This window comes from Euprymna scolopes, unplaced genomic scaffold (genome assembly GCF_053919585.1).
Source record: "Euprymna scolopes isolate OS-2025 unplaced genomic scaffold, ASM5391958v1 sca728, whole genome shotgun sequence".
Lineage (NCBI taxonomy): Eukaryota > Metazoa > Mollusca > Cephalopoda > Sepiida > Sepiolidae > Euprymna > Euprymna scolopes.
The window spans coordinates 6,307-25,000 of NW_027633800.1; the positions used below are offsets into that span (position 1 = coordinate 6,307).

Genomic DNA, 18,694 nt, shown 5'->3' on the forward strand with positions numbered 1-18,694 from the left:
TTACTCGTTTCGTTTTATTCATTCTCTCTTTCCCATTTTCGTTCCTTGTTTTTGGTCTCCCGACAAAAGGAGAGGGGGCCTGTAATTTCACCTTCGTCCGTTCGTCCGTTCGTTCGTCCGCACTTTTCTCAATAACTACGCTTGGAATTTTTGGAAATTTTGCACAAACATTAAACATGATATGAGTAAGAAAATATCTTTTAGTTGTTATTTAACGACGTTTCGGCCAATTTTTCCTCTGGCCTTCATCATGGTTAACCGCGATGGGACAAGAACGCAGAATCTCCTAACTTCATCTTCAGCAATTACTGCCTTCCATAGTTGGCGTCGTTTCACTCGCGTTCTGAGTCTCCTGATTGCATTCACTGCAATTCCGTAGTTGCTGTTGTCTCAGCATGTTTTGGCCAAGTAAGCCTCTGGCCTGCTTTGGGTAGGATTGAAACCGATATCTTCGTAGACAATTCAACATCTCTATCCACTGCACCATAGGGGCCCGTGGAACATGAGGATTAAGGGACAAAATAAGAGAAGCGAGATTTACTTCTACCCTCCTTAATTTATTGTTACAATACGTCTCCCTATTCCGTTAGGGATGAAGGACTGAGGTGCTTTTTTGTGACTGACTGTTTTCCTCCTACCCATAGTAACGATTTCCTAACGACTAAAGATCCCTTGTCTTTTACGATAATCTTTTTTTTTTCTTTCATTTATATCTCCTTGCATCAGATGGTTTCATGCGTTGTCAGGAGCGATTTTCCTAAAACCATAGAGAATCAGGAGTAATGGATAAAATAGCCAACATAAAGAAATTAAAAGTAAAAGAAAAAAGAAAGATGAAGAGAAAAAAGAGAAAAATTGCTTTCGTAATGGAATCGCTGCAGACAAGGCATGAAACCACTTGATGTAAGGAGTTTTAAAATAATAATAATAATAATAATAATAATAATAATAATAATAATAATAATAAAACGGTTCAACATCCAAACGTAAGCTTAGATAAATTTTAAATGGATAGATTAGCCCAACACCTCTTGGCAAACAATCTTCTTTTTTTGCCCTATTTCTTTCGAGTGTTCTCTTTTTTACATAACGTTTGCTGATTTCTTTTTTTTCGGTGAAAAACGCTGCACATCGAAATTACGGCTGCCTTTCTTACACCATTACGACAATGAACATATTTTAATATTAAGGCTGCGACAATAACATATTCTTTTCACTCTTTTGACTCTCGAGTATATATGCGACACACTTAGACACACTTAATCAACCGAGAACCACACCCGGTTATATAAAAACATATAACATATTAACGGATATATACTCAAGAGTCAAAACAATGAAAAGAATATGTTGTTGTCACAGCTTTATTTATTTTTATGATATTCGAGACTACATACAAAGGGAGGTCACTCTCATATTCTTGTGCAGGGTTGCCAGATTGGCTTTTATTTGAAACAGTTAGGCCTTCAAAAATTTTATTTGACATTTTTTAAGCATAATGTTCGGACTAATTAAGGAATAAAGAAGCAGAATCTATAATATAAATCTCACCTGTCTGTTTAAATGTATGTATGTATGTATGTATGTATGTATGTATGTATGTATGTATACGAGTGACCATCTTCAGTGTCATGTCTGCTTGTGCATGTGAATTTTGGTGGCAGGACTAAAGTCAATTTCGGCTCATGGACTTCAAGTACCTGAGGGAGTGGCACTCGTCTGACAAGACGTTGCAATCATTATGTATGTATGTATGTATGTATGTATGTATGTATGTATGGAGTTCAAGGATTAGTGTGGGCGAGTTAAAAGCATACGGATGCTCTAGCGCAGGGAATCTAAACCGGGGTCCACATGAACCCTGGGGATCCATGGAATATTTCTGGGGGTTCACAGGCAAAACATAATAAAATGGGGGTCCACAACGATGTTTTGGTGGTCCATGAAAAAAACCAACTAAGAATAGTTTTGATTATTAAAAATTTAATTTCTACTGTAATTTTGTATAGTTTTTTTTTTCAATCATTCAAGTTATTTTAACTATAATATTTCTATTTACCAGATTTAACTAAAACATTTACCTTGAACTCTGTTTCTAAACATGTGTTTTATTTGTCGAAAATTTTATAAAAATGAATAGCAATAGTTAGATATTATGAACTGCAGTAATTGTACACCAGCTGTGTATATAGATAATATATGTATATATGCATGTATGTTGTTTCGAAAAAAGAACAAACCGAATGAATTTATGAAATGATCAACGTTTCGTCCCTATTGCAGAGGACATCTTCAGGATATTAAAAGGAAAAATGCAAAAAAAAAACAAAAAAAAAACGATCATAGACCACATGAAAATGAAAAGGAAACAGTGTTAGAATCCTACCCATATCGGGAAGGAAACTATGTGTTTGTATGGGAAGGTTGGGTTGTTCAATGTCTATGTATGTATGTATGCGTGTGTGTATGTATGTATGTACGTATAAATATATATATATCTATAATATAAAGCTGAATGTGTGTGTGTTTATGTGTGTTTATGTGTGTGTGTGTGTGTGTGTGTGTGCGTGTGTCTAGTCACGAATAGGCGCCTATATGGTTGACTATTTAAAAAAAACTGATTGCATATAATGATAGAAGATGTATCGAGACACAGGAATGGGTATGTTTGATCTGGCAGAACGGTGGTTCATTAAAATTGTGCGGTCTGCGTTCGCGCCTGGTCCAAAAAGTGTGGAAATAAAAAATTAAAAAATTAATAAAAAACATTTACAAGTATTTTTAATATAGATGTACATAATAATACTTTGATAAGTATGTTTTAACTTAAATAGGGATAGTATAATAAAATTGCGGGATCTGCGTTCGCGCCTGGCCTCCATAGAATGGAAATAGGCACAAACTTTAATAAAGACTTTTCATATCTATCTGCGTAAGTATACTTTGATAATTATGTTTCAGTTTGAAGAAATATGGTATAATAAAATTATGGGGTGTTCGTTCGCACCTGACCTCCATAGAATGGAAATATGTCACAAAGTTTAACAAGGTTTTTTAATATAGATTCACAGACTATTGTGATAAGTGTTTCAGTGTGAACAGGTATGGTATAATAAATTATGGGGTTTATCTATTTTATTTTTACTTTCATCATATTTTTCTTTGGTTTTGATACCCCCAAATTCGAAGCTATCTCTTTACAACCCTTTCTTTTTATAACCTATCATACTTTCATAAATCAGAGTTCATTTTCTGTAGGCTGTTTTTGAACCCAGTCAGCGACGGGTACTTTGCTAGTATATATATATATATATATATATATATATATATATATATATATGCATGTATATATATGTGTTAAGAACAGGGAAACTATCGAAATGCTGGTCCGAATAGAGAATGTTAGGGTTAGGGTTAGTGTTGAATCTGTCTGAAGTATTTGAAAGGGAAGAAACCGATCACACTGACTTCAAGAGGAACTTTTACCTTATGTGTTGAACAGTTGGAAATTTGAGGTTTGTGCTCGGATGCTGCTCACGAAAGCTGCTTACATTAACCACAAAAAAGATATGCTGTAGGCAGAGAGTGTAGAAAAGCGGAGGCAGAAGGGAAACAAGTTTCAACACCCAACTTTGTCTGCCATATATTTCCCCAAATGTGAAGTTAACTTTTTACAACCCTTCCTTTTCATAACCTATCATACTTTCCTAAATCAGGATCCATTTTCTGTAGGCTATTTTTTGAACCCAATCAACACGGGCACTTTTGCTAGTATATATATATATATATATATATATATATATATATATATATATATATATATATATATGGTTTCTTTTTCAGACATCCCATGGCTACTCTAAGTAAAAAGAAGTACCGACAGTACTCAGTTGAATAGTTGTCTTACGGATTTATTCCAGCACCACATAATGAATCGAAACCAATGTCCCTCATATGCATGGATGTACTTTTAAATGATAGCATTAAACCTTCTAAGCTAAAAATCCATGTAGAAAAGAAGCAAATAGGAAAGAAAGATACACCAATAGAATAGTTTAAAAACTTTGTGATGATTTCCAAGCTCGAAAAACATTGTGACACCTGTTTAATAACAAAGTGAGTAAAATGAGTTATTGTTTACTGGCATGAAAAATGAAATTAGCAAAATAATAGCAAAGGCAGGAAAACTCCATAATGTTGGTGAAACAGTAATTCTACCAGCAGTGTCTTTTATAATTTCGTCAGTTATGAAACAAAATGCCAGTGAGATTACTAATTCCATTCCTTTAAGCAACTCTTCTGTGTCACGACTCATTGACGAAATGGCAGAGGATGTAGAAAAATAATTGATAGCCCATTTGCAAGTGAAACAGTTGCCCTTGAACTTGATGAATCTACTTTAAGAGATAATGAGGCCATTTTATTAGCATATGTTAGATTTAACAGTGATGAAGGGCCCTACGAGGAAATGCTTTTTGCTAGAAGTTTTGTGACACAAAAGATGAAACGATTTTTGCTGAAGTTGTTACTTATTTCCCGGAAAACAACATTCCACACCAAAATATAATCCCTTGTGCTACTGATGGTGCACCTTCGATGGCAGGCAGATACAAAGGTTTTATTGCACATTTAAAAAAAGCTGTCCCGCAAGTATTTTGTATTCACTGCGTGATACACCGTCAAAATGAGTGCACGTCTACATGACGCCCTTACTGTCGTAATACAAGTAGTTAACTATATTAAATCAAATTCTCTCAAAGACCGCCTTTTTCATGAATTATGTAAGCAAAATGGAGAAGAGTTAGAGTGGCTTGTATTACATACAAAGGTAAGATGGCTATCAAAGGGGAATTGTCTTCAGTGTTTCATTGCATTTGGGATTCTATTGTTTCCTTTCTTGCTAACACACAACTTGGAGAACAGCTGCTTGCAAATGAATGTGGTGTGTTTTTCTTATCAGATATATTTGAAAAACTGAATTCACTTAATAAACAGCTCCAAGAAAAAGATTCTGATTTGATATCTAGTAAAAGTGATATTGCTGCTTTTCTGAGGAAACTACAATTGTATATGAATAGTATCAGGCGTCGTGCATTTGAACAGTTTCCTTTTTTGGCCTCTGTTAGCAGCGATTTGCAAGATAACGATCTTGCATTATATGTTGAATATATGGAAAATATGCAAACCCGGTTTAGTGATCTACTCATTATGGTTATACCAACTTGGCTTTCAATTCCTTTCGAAGTTAATGTTGCTAATATAGACATATCTTTGCAAGAGCCTCTCATTGAATTACAAAGTGATGAAATTATGCGTGCAAAATTCAAAGATAGAAAGTACAATGTATGGAAGACAAATGATGTTGCTGCAAAGTACCATTTGCTCTGGGATGAAGCACAGCTCTACGTTATTGCTTTCCCAACATCTTATCTCGGTGAATCGGGATTTAGTTGTGTTTATCAACTGTTATCATAAGCTCGCAATAGACTTGACATTGTGAAAAGAGGTGACCTTCGACTATCATTAACATCGATGGAACCAGATATATAAAAAAAAAACTCGCCAAGCAGCATTAATCACAGGGATCTCACTGAATAAAAATGCCTATCTCTCTTATTTTTCTTTTTTTAAATTACACATTCTACTTTAACTGCTTATCAAAAATTTTAATCAGTGTACATAAATGCTGCAGTGAATTCAATTGCCTGAAAGCTCTGATCTCCATTGGCTTGATCATGGAAGAAACATTGTAATATTGTAATACAAGATATTGGTAAAGAATTATTATCACTCTAATTTAGATTATTATTATTATTATTATTATTATTATCATTATTATTATTATTATCATTATTATTATTATTATTATTATTATTATTATTATTACTTATCATCATTATTATGATTATTCTAATTGTTGTAGAATACTTTATTTGCATTAAATTAGTTTTCATTTAAAAATAAAGCTTAATTATATAATATTTATTTGATTATTAAAACCTCAAAATTTATATGAGTGAAAAATAGAAGATTGTCTTGTGACCAATAGTTATGAAGGGGTCCACCAAGATAAAAAGAAGGGAAAATGGGTCCATGAGTAAAAAAAGGTTGAGAACCAATACTCTAGCGTCATATATAGCTTCTCCCAATCTAATAATCCCCACGTGCAAGTCGTGAGTTCTCCCACGCTAACGGGGCTCTGGAGCAAGGCGAGTGTTCAGCGCCAGAAAACTGAATCTCCACTGCCTTGTGGGATAAGGTTTTTGAACCAAAGGTTAAGGGTGAGGTAACCCTGACAGAAACCTCCAGAGGAGCTTAGGCCATGTTGACTGCGACATTCATGACCTACCGGCGTGTGGACCATGCTCTGGTGCCCAGCTACCTAAGCCCCAGTCATGGGTAAATAACATTAGCGGGGGGAGAAGGAGCTCCTGTAAGCTGTGGTGGAGGCAATTATTCTAGGAGAGGACAACTCTTATGAGAAATCTGCGGTCAAAGCAATTACCAGTCATCTTGCAATGGCTTGTCACTGGGTTATTGTTGCTAAGACTTAGAGAATAGCACTCGTGTCGTACAAGCGCTTGTCACTTTAATACAACAATGTACTTGATATCTATCTTTTATCTTTTATCATTTTCTATCTTATCTTTATCTGTCGTTTATTTCTATTGCAAGTCTTATGGCGATGGAGGAGTTGCAACGTGTACAGACTTGAGTAGTTGGAGGTACACAATCACAAAGCTGCACAGAGGCGATACGAACCCTATCTTAACATCGTTGTTGTGCCTTCACATGACAGAGGCCAACTCCGGTGAGGGTTCCTGTAACTGAGCAGCCCTATTCAGGGAAAGCACTGCTCACCCAAAGTCTTGCACAAAACTCCTGTTCAGGTCAACTATTATTCCGAACCGAACGATCTGTTTAACATGCAGCAAAGTTTGCAAGTCTATTGCCGGTCTGAGAAGATATGTGATTGTTCATAGGAATACCCTTCAACCTCCAGAGGAAGTCAACTCGATGGAAATTATTCAATTTGTATGTCAAATCTGCTTCAAGATGTGCAAATCTGTTGCGGGAGTGCAGAGTCATCTGAAATGGCATGGATGACAAGATTGGGAGAACTCAATGTGACGGCCATCAGCTGTAAAGATGCAGCAGTCATCATGTATGTATGTATGTATGTATGTATGTATGTATGTTTGTATGTCTCGCAAAAACTTTCGCCGGCGGCGACTGATTTTCATGAGATCGGTGTCGTTTTGAATCTCGATCCTTCGGACGACAAATATCGAAAAATTGACTAAAAACATTAATTCCTTCACTTTCAACTGGGCACTTTTTTTCATGGAGGGGTCATTCTTTTTTCGCCGATATTTTTTTTAAGTAATCCGCTCTTTTCGATTGACTACCCTTAATTTAAACCTACGTCACTTCCGGTTTTGTGATGGACGCAACAGCAAAGACGTCACGTTTTTTTGTTTTTTTTTTTCTCACGTTCTTTTCCTTCTTTGCGGTACGGGTTGAAGCCTACTACTTTTTTTTTTTTTTTGCTCAACACACACTTCCAAACATCTGGGCAACGTCGGGCAACGGCGGGCACCCAGGCTAGTATTATATAAACAGGATTATTAATTTATTTTTGGCAATTCTTTTCCTGGCTCTTGGCCATTTCTTCTTGTCTATCTTTAATCAATCGCTTTAATTAATTATTTTTAATACGCAAAGACGGAGAAGCGGAGATAATGATTTTGTTATTGTAACTTCCAACTTCCCGTGTCGCCTCTAAATAACTCTATTAATTATATAAACAAAACTTTGTCTGTATGTGTGAGTTTCCTATGCACTCGTAAACGGCTGGGCCGATTTCTATTAAATTTCACACGAAGGTATTTCATGTACCTGACAGTGTTCTTAGATAGGTTTTGTATCGTAATGTCTTCGATAAGTATCGATAATCGATAATCGAAATAATCCGATGAAAGAAGGAACAGGCGATTTTGACCAAAACGGTTGGATTGACTTTTATGAAATTTCACACGAAAATACTTAATGTATCCGGAAGTGTTCTTAAATAAGGTTTGTATCAGAATAATAAGTATCGATAAACGAAATAATTAAATGAAACAATGAACAAGAGATTTTTTAAAATTCAATTTTCACCCCAAACAAGGCACAGTGCCACTTTAAAGTAGGGGGCTACTATCGGGGACATAATTTGCGGGGGTATTATGAAGGGAGATGAGTAGAAAGATGTTTGTTCACATTACACTTGAACTTCTGCATATCAGTACAGTTGGGAAAGCAGTATCCCGGAAGGGAGTTCCAAAGACTTGCAGTTCTGGGGAAGAATCTATTGGAGCAAAAGGCTTTCTTACATCTACGGACCTCTACTGTAAAGGGGTGGGACTTAGTTGCTTGTCGGGTTTGTCGGGGGTAGTCACGTCGAGGAGGTACAAGTGCTTGCAGTTCGTTAGAGCATTCATCATTAAAATATTTGTAGAACAGGCAGAGGGATGCAACATCTCGTCGATGGGACAGAGGCTGAAGCCTAGATGACAGTTCAGGACCTACCAGGTTGGCGACTCTCTTTTGAACCCTGTCCAGGAGTGAGAGACAAGCAGCAGATGACCAAAGTTAACACCTTATACAGCTTATCATCACAAGTGCATTTGAGAAGTTTTATTACCACACAAGCAGAAAAGCCCGACATCTAAAATCAGCAGTAGATGCTTTTTATATGCCAGTGGCGGGTTCGAAGTGAATGTTTCTGTTTAGAGCACAATTGCACCATGTATATATATATATATTTATATATATATATATATATATATATATATATATATATATATATATATATATATATATATATATATATATATATATATATATATATATATATATATATATATATATATATATATATATATATATATAGCATCTAGTGGATCGAGATTTGAAACGGGATAGTTGGCAAAATAATCTTCCATGGCCATATATATATATTTATATATATATATATATAAAATTATTTAATAAAATCTACAGTATGTTCTCTACAGTGCAATGTACATTACACTGTAAACTAAGTTACTGCGAGAGACCTGTGAAGCTTCCACCTTGTGCACCGTGATGGGTCCCCAACTAGAGCAGGCAATCAATCGATTTGATTGAAAAATGAGCGATTTCACCGATTTTAATGACGTTAAAAAAATGGGAGTGTGAAACGCTTGATGATTATCATTCAATCCCGGACAACGTTGGGTTTCCCTGCTAAACATATTATATTCAATACTAGTTTTCTTTTAAAACGCACATTCCATATTAAATAAAATTGTTGGCAAAATGTAGTATCTGTTCTGACACTACGCGTCACCTTTCTGACCTCGATGAGTGGAGCCGAAATCCTTCTAGATTGAGGCAATTTTTATTTTTGTTTTTATCGAGAGTGCCCCTTTTTGGGGAGCTAGATTTTCTCCACAATAAAAACCGACCTTGTGTCTAAATCTGCCCTCGTGGGGAGGCAAGTGAAGAGGAACAATGCATGCAAAGCTGTTAGGCCCTGCTCCTATAATGAGCAACCCCCTCTTTTTTGGGGGGGAGGGGCTCTCACGCTCTAAAAGGTAGTCGCTCTAGATCAACAACTTTCAGTATATCCGGAAATTCCATTTTCGACTTCACTTGCTTAGTCATTCTCAAGGCTACCTGAATGAAAAATATACCCGTTAACAATAAAAGCTAATAATAACGTGAACTGATACACACTATGTAGTACATAAACAAATAGCCTTAAAGTACTTGTGATAAATGCTCCCAACTAATTTATAAATCTATTCAATTTTTGAGTGCTTATTCAAACTGGCGTTTATGACGGTAACCTTCTATAATATAAATCTCACCTGTCCGTTTAAATGTATGTATGTATGTATCTATATCTGTCTGTATGTCAGGTCATGTCATATGCTACTGGTACCATGTAACCCAGTACTACCTGCCTCATGGTCGGGTCACCGGCGACTAAACTGGTTCCCCCACCAGACTTGTTTGGTGAGGAGGGTGGCTAGTCTCCCTGAAGGATTAAAAACAAGACATTCCAAAGGGCGAATGAACTCTTTTCTGGGTCAACGGCCAACTAGCACCGTGTATATTTGTGTGTGTGTGTGTGTGTGTGTGTGTGTGTGTGTGTGCGTGTGTGTGTGTATTGGGGTGGAGAGGGCTCCCGTAAGCCGTGGTGAAGGCATTCTTTCCAGGAGAAGCAAATCTCTTATTTAAAAAAACAAAGGGGGAGACCAGTTTAGAAATACTTCAGATAAAAAACGATCTTGTGTAAAACTTTGCCCTCGTAGGTGGGCAAATAAATAGTGTTTCATCTAAATAAATTTTCATATATAATATAAATCCCACCTGTCCGTTTAAATGTATGTATGTATGTATGTATGTATGTATGTGTCAGGTCATGTCATGTGCTACTGGTACCATGTAACCCAGTACTACCTGCCTCATGGTCGGGTCACCGGCGACTAAACTGGTTCCCCCACCAGACTTGTTCGGTGAGGAGGGCAGCTAGTCTCCCTGAAGGATAAAAAACAAGACCTTCGACAGGGCGAATGAACTCTTTTTCTGGGTCAACGGCCAACTAGCACCGTGTATATTTGTGTGTGTGTGTGTGTGTGTGTGTGTGTGTGTGTGTGTGTGTGTATGTATATTGGGGTGGAGAGGGCTCCCGTAAGCCGTGGTGCAGGCAACCTTTCTAGGAGAAGCAAATCTCTCATTTAAAAAACCATAAAGCGGAAGACCATTATCCGCATTAAGCTGGTCTGCAGTTTAATTTGTTGCTGGCTATCTTGCTCTTGCTTGTTGCTGGATCTCAATATTTTGAACCGAGAGAGCGACTTAGCTGTCGTACAAAGCTAAGACTCTGTAACATCATCTTTGTATAGATACTTCCTCAGGCATTTGGGCTCATGTATTTTAAATGTCTGAGGGAGTGGCCCTCGTCTGACAAGACGTTGCAATCATCATCATATCTGTCTAAAACTTTCGACAGAGGCGACGGATTTTCACGAGGTCGGTATCGTTTTGAAGCTCGACCCTTTGGACGACAAATATCAATAAATTGGCTAAAAACATTAATTCCTTCATTCTCAATTTTTCTACAAGGAGGTGTCGCTTTTTTCGCCGATATTTTCGAAAGTCATCTCTCTTTTCGATTGACTAGCCTTAATTTAAACCTTTACCACTTCCGGTTTGGCGATGGATGCAACAGCAAAGACGTCACTTTTTTTCAAGTTCTTTTTCTCCTTCGCGGTACGGATTTGAGCCTATCTGCCTTTCTTGGCCTTTTGGTCAAGATCAAAGTGTAGTATCTGTTCCGGCAGATACTGCACTTAAGATAATTTGTACCAGTCAATGGAGGGGAAACCCTCTATACTGGGACAATTATTATTTTTGGTAACCAGAGTGACCCCTTTTAGGGGAGCTGCTTTTTACCTCACATTAAAAACGGCCTTGTGCCTAATTTGCTCAGTGGGGGAGCAAATAAATACCATCTGTTCCGGCAGATACTGCAAGCAAAGACCATATGTGTGGGCAACCTCACATATAAGACCTTGGTCAATGTAGGGGCAACCCTTCATACCAATTGTCACTATCCAGCTCCCCTACTCCCCGGGGAGCTGGTCCCCATTTCCCCTTCACTCCTCACATTAAAAATCGGCCTTGTGCCTAACTTGCTTGGTTGGGGAGCAAATAAATACCATCTGCCTTTCTTGGCCTTTTGGTCAAGATCAAAGTGTAGTATCTGTTCTTCAGATGCTGCAAGCTATGACTAGCTATGACTAGCTATGACTAGCAAAGACCAGATGTGGGGGCAACCCCACATGCCTGACCATTAACCAGCTCCCATTTCCCATCTCTCGGGAGCTGGTCCCCTTTTTCCCTTCCCCCTCCCTTCACTCCTCACATTAAAAATCGGCCTTGTGCCTAATTTGCTCGGTGGGGGAGCAAATAAATACCATCTGTTCTTCAGATGCTGCACTTCCATTTCTTGTTCTCTTTCGGTGGAGGAGAAATCCTTCACGACTGAGACAATTTTTATTTTTGTACCTTTTCTCCACGTTAAAAAACGACCCTGGTGTCTAACTCTGTCCCGTGGGGAGGCATAGTAAATAGGTACTACCACACCTCTAAACAACCGGACAATGCCGGGTACCCAGACTAGAAAAAAAAAGAAAGAAAGAAAGAAAGAAAAGTCTGTATGATGTACGTACCAGTCATTTTACGAAGACGTAATATTAAAAACAAAAAAACGTAATTTGATAAAGTAGTTATTTTTTATTCACAAAAATCAAATTTTCATCGGTCACTATATGTGTGCGCGCGTTGGCACTAACCCAATTCGGGTTTTACCGGCTTCCTCTGAAGGAGGAAGTTTCATGGGAGTATGAAATTTACAAGCGGTCCCTAGTCGCATTTATATCCCTGTCAGGGGAGGTGACGATGTTAGTTTTTTGCAACTCTTGCGGGGAGGTGTCGACGCCCTGCTACATACAGCGCCCGGAATTCCCAAAATGGTCACCCATTTTAGTAATGACCAGGTTCAACGTTGCTTAACTTCGATGATCTGACAGGAACCGGTGTGTCAACGTTATTATGCCGTATATTGATCGCTATAATTGTTATGTTTGACGTTCATCTTCGTCGCCAACTGTTATGTTTGCAGGTTGAACCAAAAAACGTATAAGGCAATACAAATGAAGACTCAACAAACAAAGGTAGATCAATAAGAAGTGTATTAGAAAAAGTATATTTACAGTATATTTACATAATGGTTGTCAAGTAAGAGAGTCTTGGCTGGAGAACATATCTGCTCTCGGCTCGGCCTTCGGTCGCTTCTGGTTAACACACACTCAGACTAACCGAGTCTTGCTATTTATTTGTAATATTATCCACATATGTAAATGAGTGGGTGCCACCACAACAATAATAATGGAGAAAAACTAGCTTTCATACTTGAATAAAAACGAGGCTTGACAAGGGCAGACAACCCACACAAAAAATTGTTTGTTTTTGGTCGCGTGCAAGTGACTCTATAAGGCACTCTGTCGGTCGGTCGGTCATCGGTCGGTCGGTGGGTTTGTCGGTCTGTCGGTCTGTCCGTAACACTTTTGTGCTTGGCCTTTTTGGTTAAGATCTAAGGTCTCTTGTTAATAGATGCTGTTCGTAGCTTTTTAAGCTTTTCTTGGCCTTTTGGCCAAGGTGTAGTATCTGTTCTTACTACATGCTGTACTTATTATGATATAAAGTGGGGGATAACTTTTCTGTATTAATTTAATATAAAATGATCACCCACTTTACAACCAGTCGGTCTCAAATCAATTCAAGTCATTCTCCAGATCATTCAAGTTGTTTTTGAAGGATTCCAATTATTTTTTAAGCATTCAAGTCATTCTTAAGGTCATTCAATTCATCCTTAAGTTCATTAAAGTCATTCTAAGTCATTTAGTTTTTATTTAAGTCGTTTCAGACCATTTTCGGTCATTTTAGTTTATCTTTAAGACTTTCATGTCAATCCTACATTCACGCAGTCATTTATTACACGAGAGCACGCGACTAATGGCTATCGGCCTTGTTTTTTTAAATACAACGTAAACTTAAAAATGAAGACAATTCTTATTAACATAGCGTGTTTTTTTTTATCAACATATTTTTTTTTTTCAGAAAATAAAATATACAGATTTAAACAACATTCATAGGCAGTTTTTATAAGTTCCAACCAAAAAATTAGATTATCATCTCCAGAAACAATACGTTACCCTTAAAAGCGTACAAATTGATTTTCTTAAATAAAAACAAACTACTTGATCAATTTTTGTGATTTTTGAAATATACCGTCTCCATTCGATGAGAAGTAATACAGAGTAGAACCTTTTCTTCATTTTTATTTATCGCTATAAATGCCAAACTTAATAATCACAAGTTTTTTTTTTGTGCGCTACGCACTCATGAAGCCATAAATCTTTCAACAGAAAGGCAACATAATAAATATTATTTGAAGTAGAATTTTTTTACCAACCGTTTTAAAAGCCCGTTTTCATAATCTCTTTTTCTGTATATATCTTTTTAAAATATATATTTCTATATATACAAACTAGAACGGAGACCGGTGTTGCCCGGGATTGAATGATGATCAATGCATGTTTCAAACTCCCATATTTTTATTGTCATCGAAATTGGTAAAATCGACCATTTTTCAATCAAATCGATTTATTGCCTACTCTAATTGAGAACCTATCGTTGCGCACCGGCAGGAAGCTTCACATACCCCCATGCAGTAACTTAATCCACAATACATTGTAGTCTACATTGCACTGTAGAGAACATACTGTTGATTTTAGAAAATAATTTTTATATATAATGGTTTGAATTTTAGTTTTAAACGCAAAATCATACTTCACTTGTGCTATAAGCAGAAACATCCATTTCGAACGCGCTGCTGTTATATCAAAGAACGTACTGTTGATTTTATCTGTCAGGCCTTTCGGCTTGTGTGATGCACTTGTGATGTTAGGCTGCGTAAAATGTTAACTTTGGTCAGAATCTCTTGTTCTTTGTTTCATTGGGCTATTTCGATTATCGATTATCAAGTATCGGCTATCGATACTTATTATAGACATACTGATACAAAACCTATCTAAGAACACTGCCAGACACATGAAGTACTTTCGTGCAAAATTTCATAAGAATCGGTGCAGCCGTTTTCGAGTTCATAGAGAACTCTCTCTGTCTCTCTCTTTCTCTCTCTCTCGCTCACACACACAAAGTTTATATATATATATATATATATATATATATATATATATATATATATATATATAGTAATTTATAAAATATATATGGCGATTAAGCTACACTGAATATTCTGCGTTTCATCCAACTATAGGATTCGTCAGGCTTATGCGCGAATTCTGTCGTTGTTTCTTGTTTTTATATATGTTAAGGATTTCTAGTTGGCCAATCAGCTTTCTAGTATCCACCGCGCCCCTTCCTATCTGCTAATGGGCATGCATTTTAAATTACTAACTAGCTCTACCTACGTATTGAGCACTTTTTAAGTAAATACTTTAAGTTTACGCATAAATCTATACTTTCGTATATCAAATTTATGTGAATAAATGAAGTAGTTATATATATATATATATATATATATATATATATATATATATATATATATATATATATATAGCAATTTATAAAATATATATGGCGAATAAGCTACACTGAATATTCCGCGTTTCATCCACTCTAGGACTCTTCCAGCTTTTGTCTGAGGACACCTAGAGATGATGTAATGCGGAATATTCAGTGTAGCTTAATCGCCGTATATATTTTATAAATTACTAACTAGCTCTACCTACGTATTGAGCACTTTTGAAGTAAATACTTAAGGTTTACACATAAATCTATACTTTCATATATTAATTTTATGTAAGTAAATTAAGTAGTTATATATATATATATATGTATATATATATATATATATATATATGATTAACTGTAAAACTAATGAACTGATCATTATGAAAGCATGACCAACAATAAAATAAAATGAAACTTAACCCAAAAGGGAAAAGATAAACGTGATTTCTGCGAAGCACATCCTATAAATAAACATTTCGTTGTTTCATGGATTTTGATGACTAAAATACGTGAATTATTTACTTAAAAATTGTATTTAAAAAAGAAAATAACGTAACACTATTCGATTTTTAAAAATATCAGGTTGGTGCAAAAATAATGTCGTTTGGATCGTATGTATATACATAAAAAAAACCAACATTTTGCACCACCCTAATAATTAAAAAAAAAAAAAACTTTAAAAATATAAAACTTCCTAGTATTTTCCTAACGAAAGTATTTCGTGCAATTGCAGGTGTCCAAATGTACAGTCTCTCTCTTTCTCTCTCTCTCTCTCTCTCTCTCTCTCTCTCTCTCTCTCTCCTCACACACACACACACAATATACACAAAGTTCTTATATATATATATATATATATATATATATATATATATGTATATATATATATAGTCATCCACATACAGTACTGTTTCGCTGTTTCACAGCTCATCAGTGCGGCTAGACAAGCAATTACCTCAAGCCAGGATAAAAACCCGATCGCCCAAACGACAGTCAGAGCTAAATATTTTATTTAATTACATAAAGTAATATACAAAGATATGATTTTATGCGTAAAGTTTCAGTATTTACTGCAACAGTGCTCGATACATACGCAGAATGAGAATACGTGACGAATTTTCACGAGAATGAAACGCGGAATATTCTATGTAGCTTAATTGCCATATATATTTTCATAACTTAGTATATATATATATATATATATATATATATATACATATATATATATATATATATAGAGAGAGAGAGAGAGAGAGAGAGAGAATAAATGGCGAAAAGTTATATTCCAAAATTCATGATGTTGACCATCTTATAATTTATTCCCTTAATTCAATTAACTTATGCAATTCTTGATAGTATCTGTATCGGAGCGCAAAATCAACCACTTAATTTTTATATCAATCAGTGAATCTATTATGCCCTTAACTCATCAGAAGAAATAGCAACAATCAATCCGTGAAAATAATAAAGTGTGATTTGACATAATTAAAATCCGAAAATTGGAAGAGAAGCTGCAAATACCTTTATATTTTTTCCAAGGAATAAATTATGAGATGGTGAACATTATAAATTTTGTAATATAACTTATTGTCATGTATTCTCTATATTGCTCTATAATTACATTGAGCTTCGTAAATAAGAATTGAACCATTCTATGTTATAACTATCGGCACAGCACGGGTTGTCAACCAAATGCTGGCCAATAGCAGAGTCCAAGGCTGGAGGGCGACCACCAGACCCCATCCTCCCTTGTCTGATCTTCGATGGAACATGCTGGTTTATACGAGTCAAAAGGTGCAAGGATGTTCGCCACAACATAACCAGCATCGCACTTTAAAGATTTTAGAGTCTGTCTCTATTGCGGTGCGTCAACCTTCTTTGTGCCGGCAAAGGGAAACATCCAACGTATTGTTTCTCTTTGGGGAACTTTGAATCTTTTCTCACGTTTTCCCCCTCTCGTTGTGCCAATATTTTAATCGTTTAAAAACGATTAAAATATTGGCACAACAAGGGGGAAAAAATAATAAATTTATTTTAGTGTCCCCGTACTTTTGGCACATTCAATAAGTTCCCCATTAGAACTCTTTACTTTCGATATAATATTATTTTGTACGCTATCGATTTTCTCCTGATGAGATGATAGCCGAAAAAGCTCTTGAGAAACTTCCGCTTATTATTTCCAAAACTGTATATAAATTTTGTACCTCGAAACATTTATTTAATATATATATATGTGTGTGTGTGTGTGTGTGTGTGTGTGTGTGTGTGTGTGTGTGTGTGTGTGTGTGTGTTATTACTTTTTAATATATATGATTTAATTGGAATACATTATTGAGATGAGTTTTATTTATTAAATTTATTTATTGCGGACTATTATCCTAATCTTTCTCCATTGTTGTTTCACGACGTTTCGGCCAACTATTCCTCTGGCCTTCTTCAGGTGGTAACCGTGACGGGTAGGAAATCCGAATCTCTTAATTGCATTCTCAGCCATCACTGCCATCCATAGTTGTTGTCGAATCGGTCACGAAGTCCAGAGGAACAGTTGGCCGAAACGTTGCTAAAACAACTAAGAAAGATGAGGATAATAGTCCGCAATCAATAAAATTAACTACTTTTTAAGTTAAACATTATTTGTTTAACAGATTGAAAAGCTAAAAGAATGTGATAATTTACAACTTAGTAACCAAGTTACTTTTTTTTTTTTTTGATTCTTATCAGAAAACTAGCATTTCAGCCCGGCGTTGCCCGGGTGTTCGGAGGTGTATGTTGAGCAAAAGAAAGAAGAAAAAAAAAGCGGTCAATTTTTTAAAACTTTGCACCCTATTACGACCCCTTAACATTTATTGTTTTGAGCTTGAGTCAAGTTATTCAGTCCATGCCCAAGGAACCTATATCTAAAATTTCAAGTGTTTATACCCAAAAATAGCGGAGGAGTTTGGTAGAGTTCTCAAATGTAAAATCGTTGAACTTTACCTCCTTAACAGCAAATTTCTGTCCGAAAACGGATCACGAAGATTTTCCCACATCTCAGTACCCTGTATATCAGATTTCGAGTCATTGCGTAGGGAAATGTACACACACACACACACACACACACACACACACACACACACACACACACACCAGTTACCAAAAAACATTAATATCTTCACCTTCAACTAGGCACTTTTCTACAGGGGGGGGGTAACTTTTTTCGCCGATATTTTTTAAAGTTATCCTCTCCTTTAGATTGTCTAGCCTTAATTTTAAAAAATGTCGTTTCCGGTTTGGTGGTGGTCGTAACAGCATAGACGTAAGGTTTTTACACGTTCTTTTGCCCCTTCGCGGTACGGGTTCGAGCCGGCCTTCCTACTACTACATTTTTTTAAATCTTTTTTGTTTGTTCAAAAGACATCCAAATATCTGGGCAACGCCGGGCTGAAATGCTAGTCTATACATATACAAAAGTGAACATGTCTTTGTGTTTGTGTGTGTGTGTGTGTCTGTGTGTGTGTCTGTG

At 36.2% G+C, this 18,694-nt stretch overlaps 1 protein-coding gene and 2 pseudogenes across 1 annotated transcript; all 3 read left to right on the forward strand.

Moving 5' to 3' along the window:
* Window positions 1-4,833: 4,833 nt before the first annotated feature.
* Window positions 4,834-5,475, forward strand: LOC145276115 (zinc finger BED domain-containing protein 5-like). The gene has a single exon (XM_080127668.1). It carries the CDS (start codon window positions 4,834-4,836, stop codon window positions 5,473-5,475), a length of 642 nt encoding a protein of 213 aa, XP_079983794.1.
* A 5,847-nt stretch (window positions 5,476-11,322) lies between these two features.
* On the forward strand, window positions 11,323-11,537 carry LOC145276117 (U2 spliceosomal RNA; annotated as a pseudogene).
* Window positions 11,538-11,756: 219 nt separating this feature from the next.
* On the forward strand, window positions 11,757-11,876 carry LOC145276116 (U2 spliceosomal RNA; annotated as a pseudogene).
* The last annotated feature ends 6,818 nt before the right edge of the window (window positions 11,877-18,694 follow it).

Coding starts and splice junctions, on each gene's coding strand:
- LOC145276115 (XM_080127668.1), top strand. CDS start 4,834: ATGGCTATCAAAGGGGAATTGTCTTCAGTGTTTCATTGCATTTGGGAT.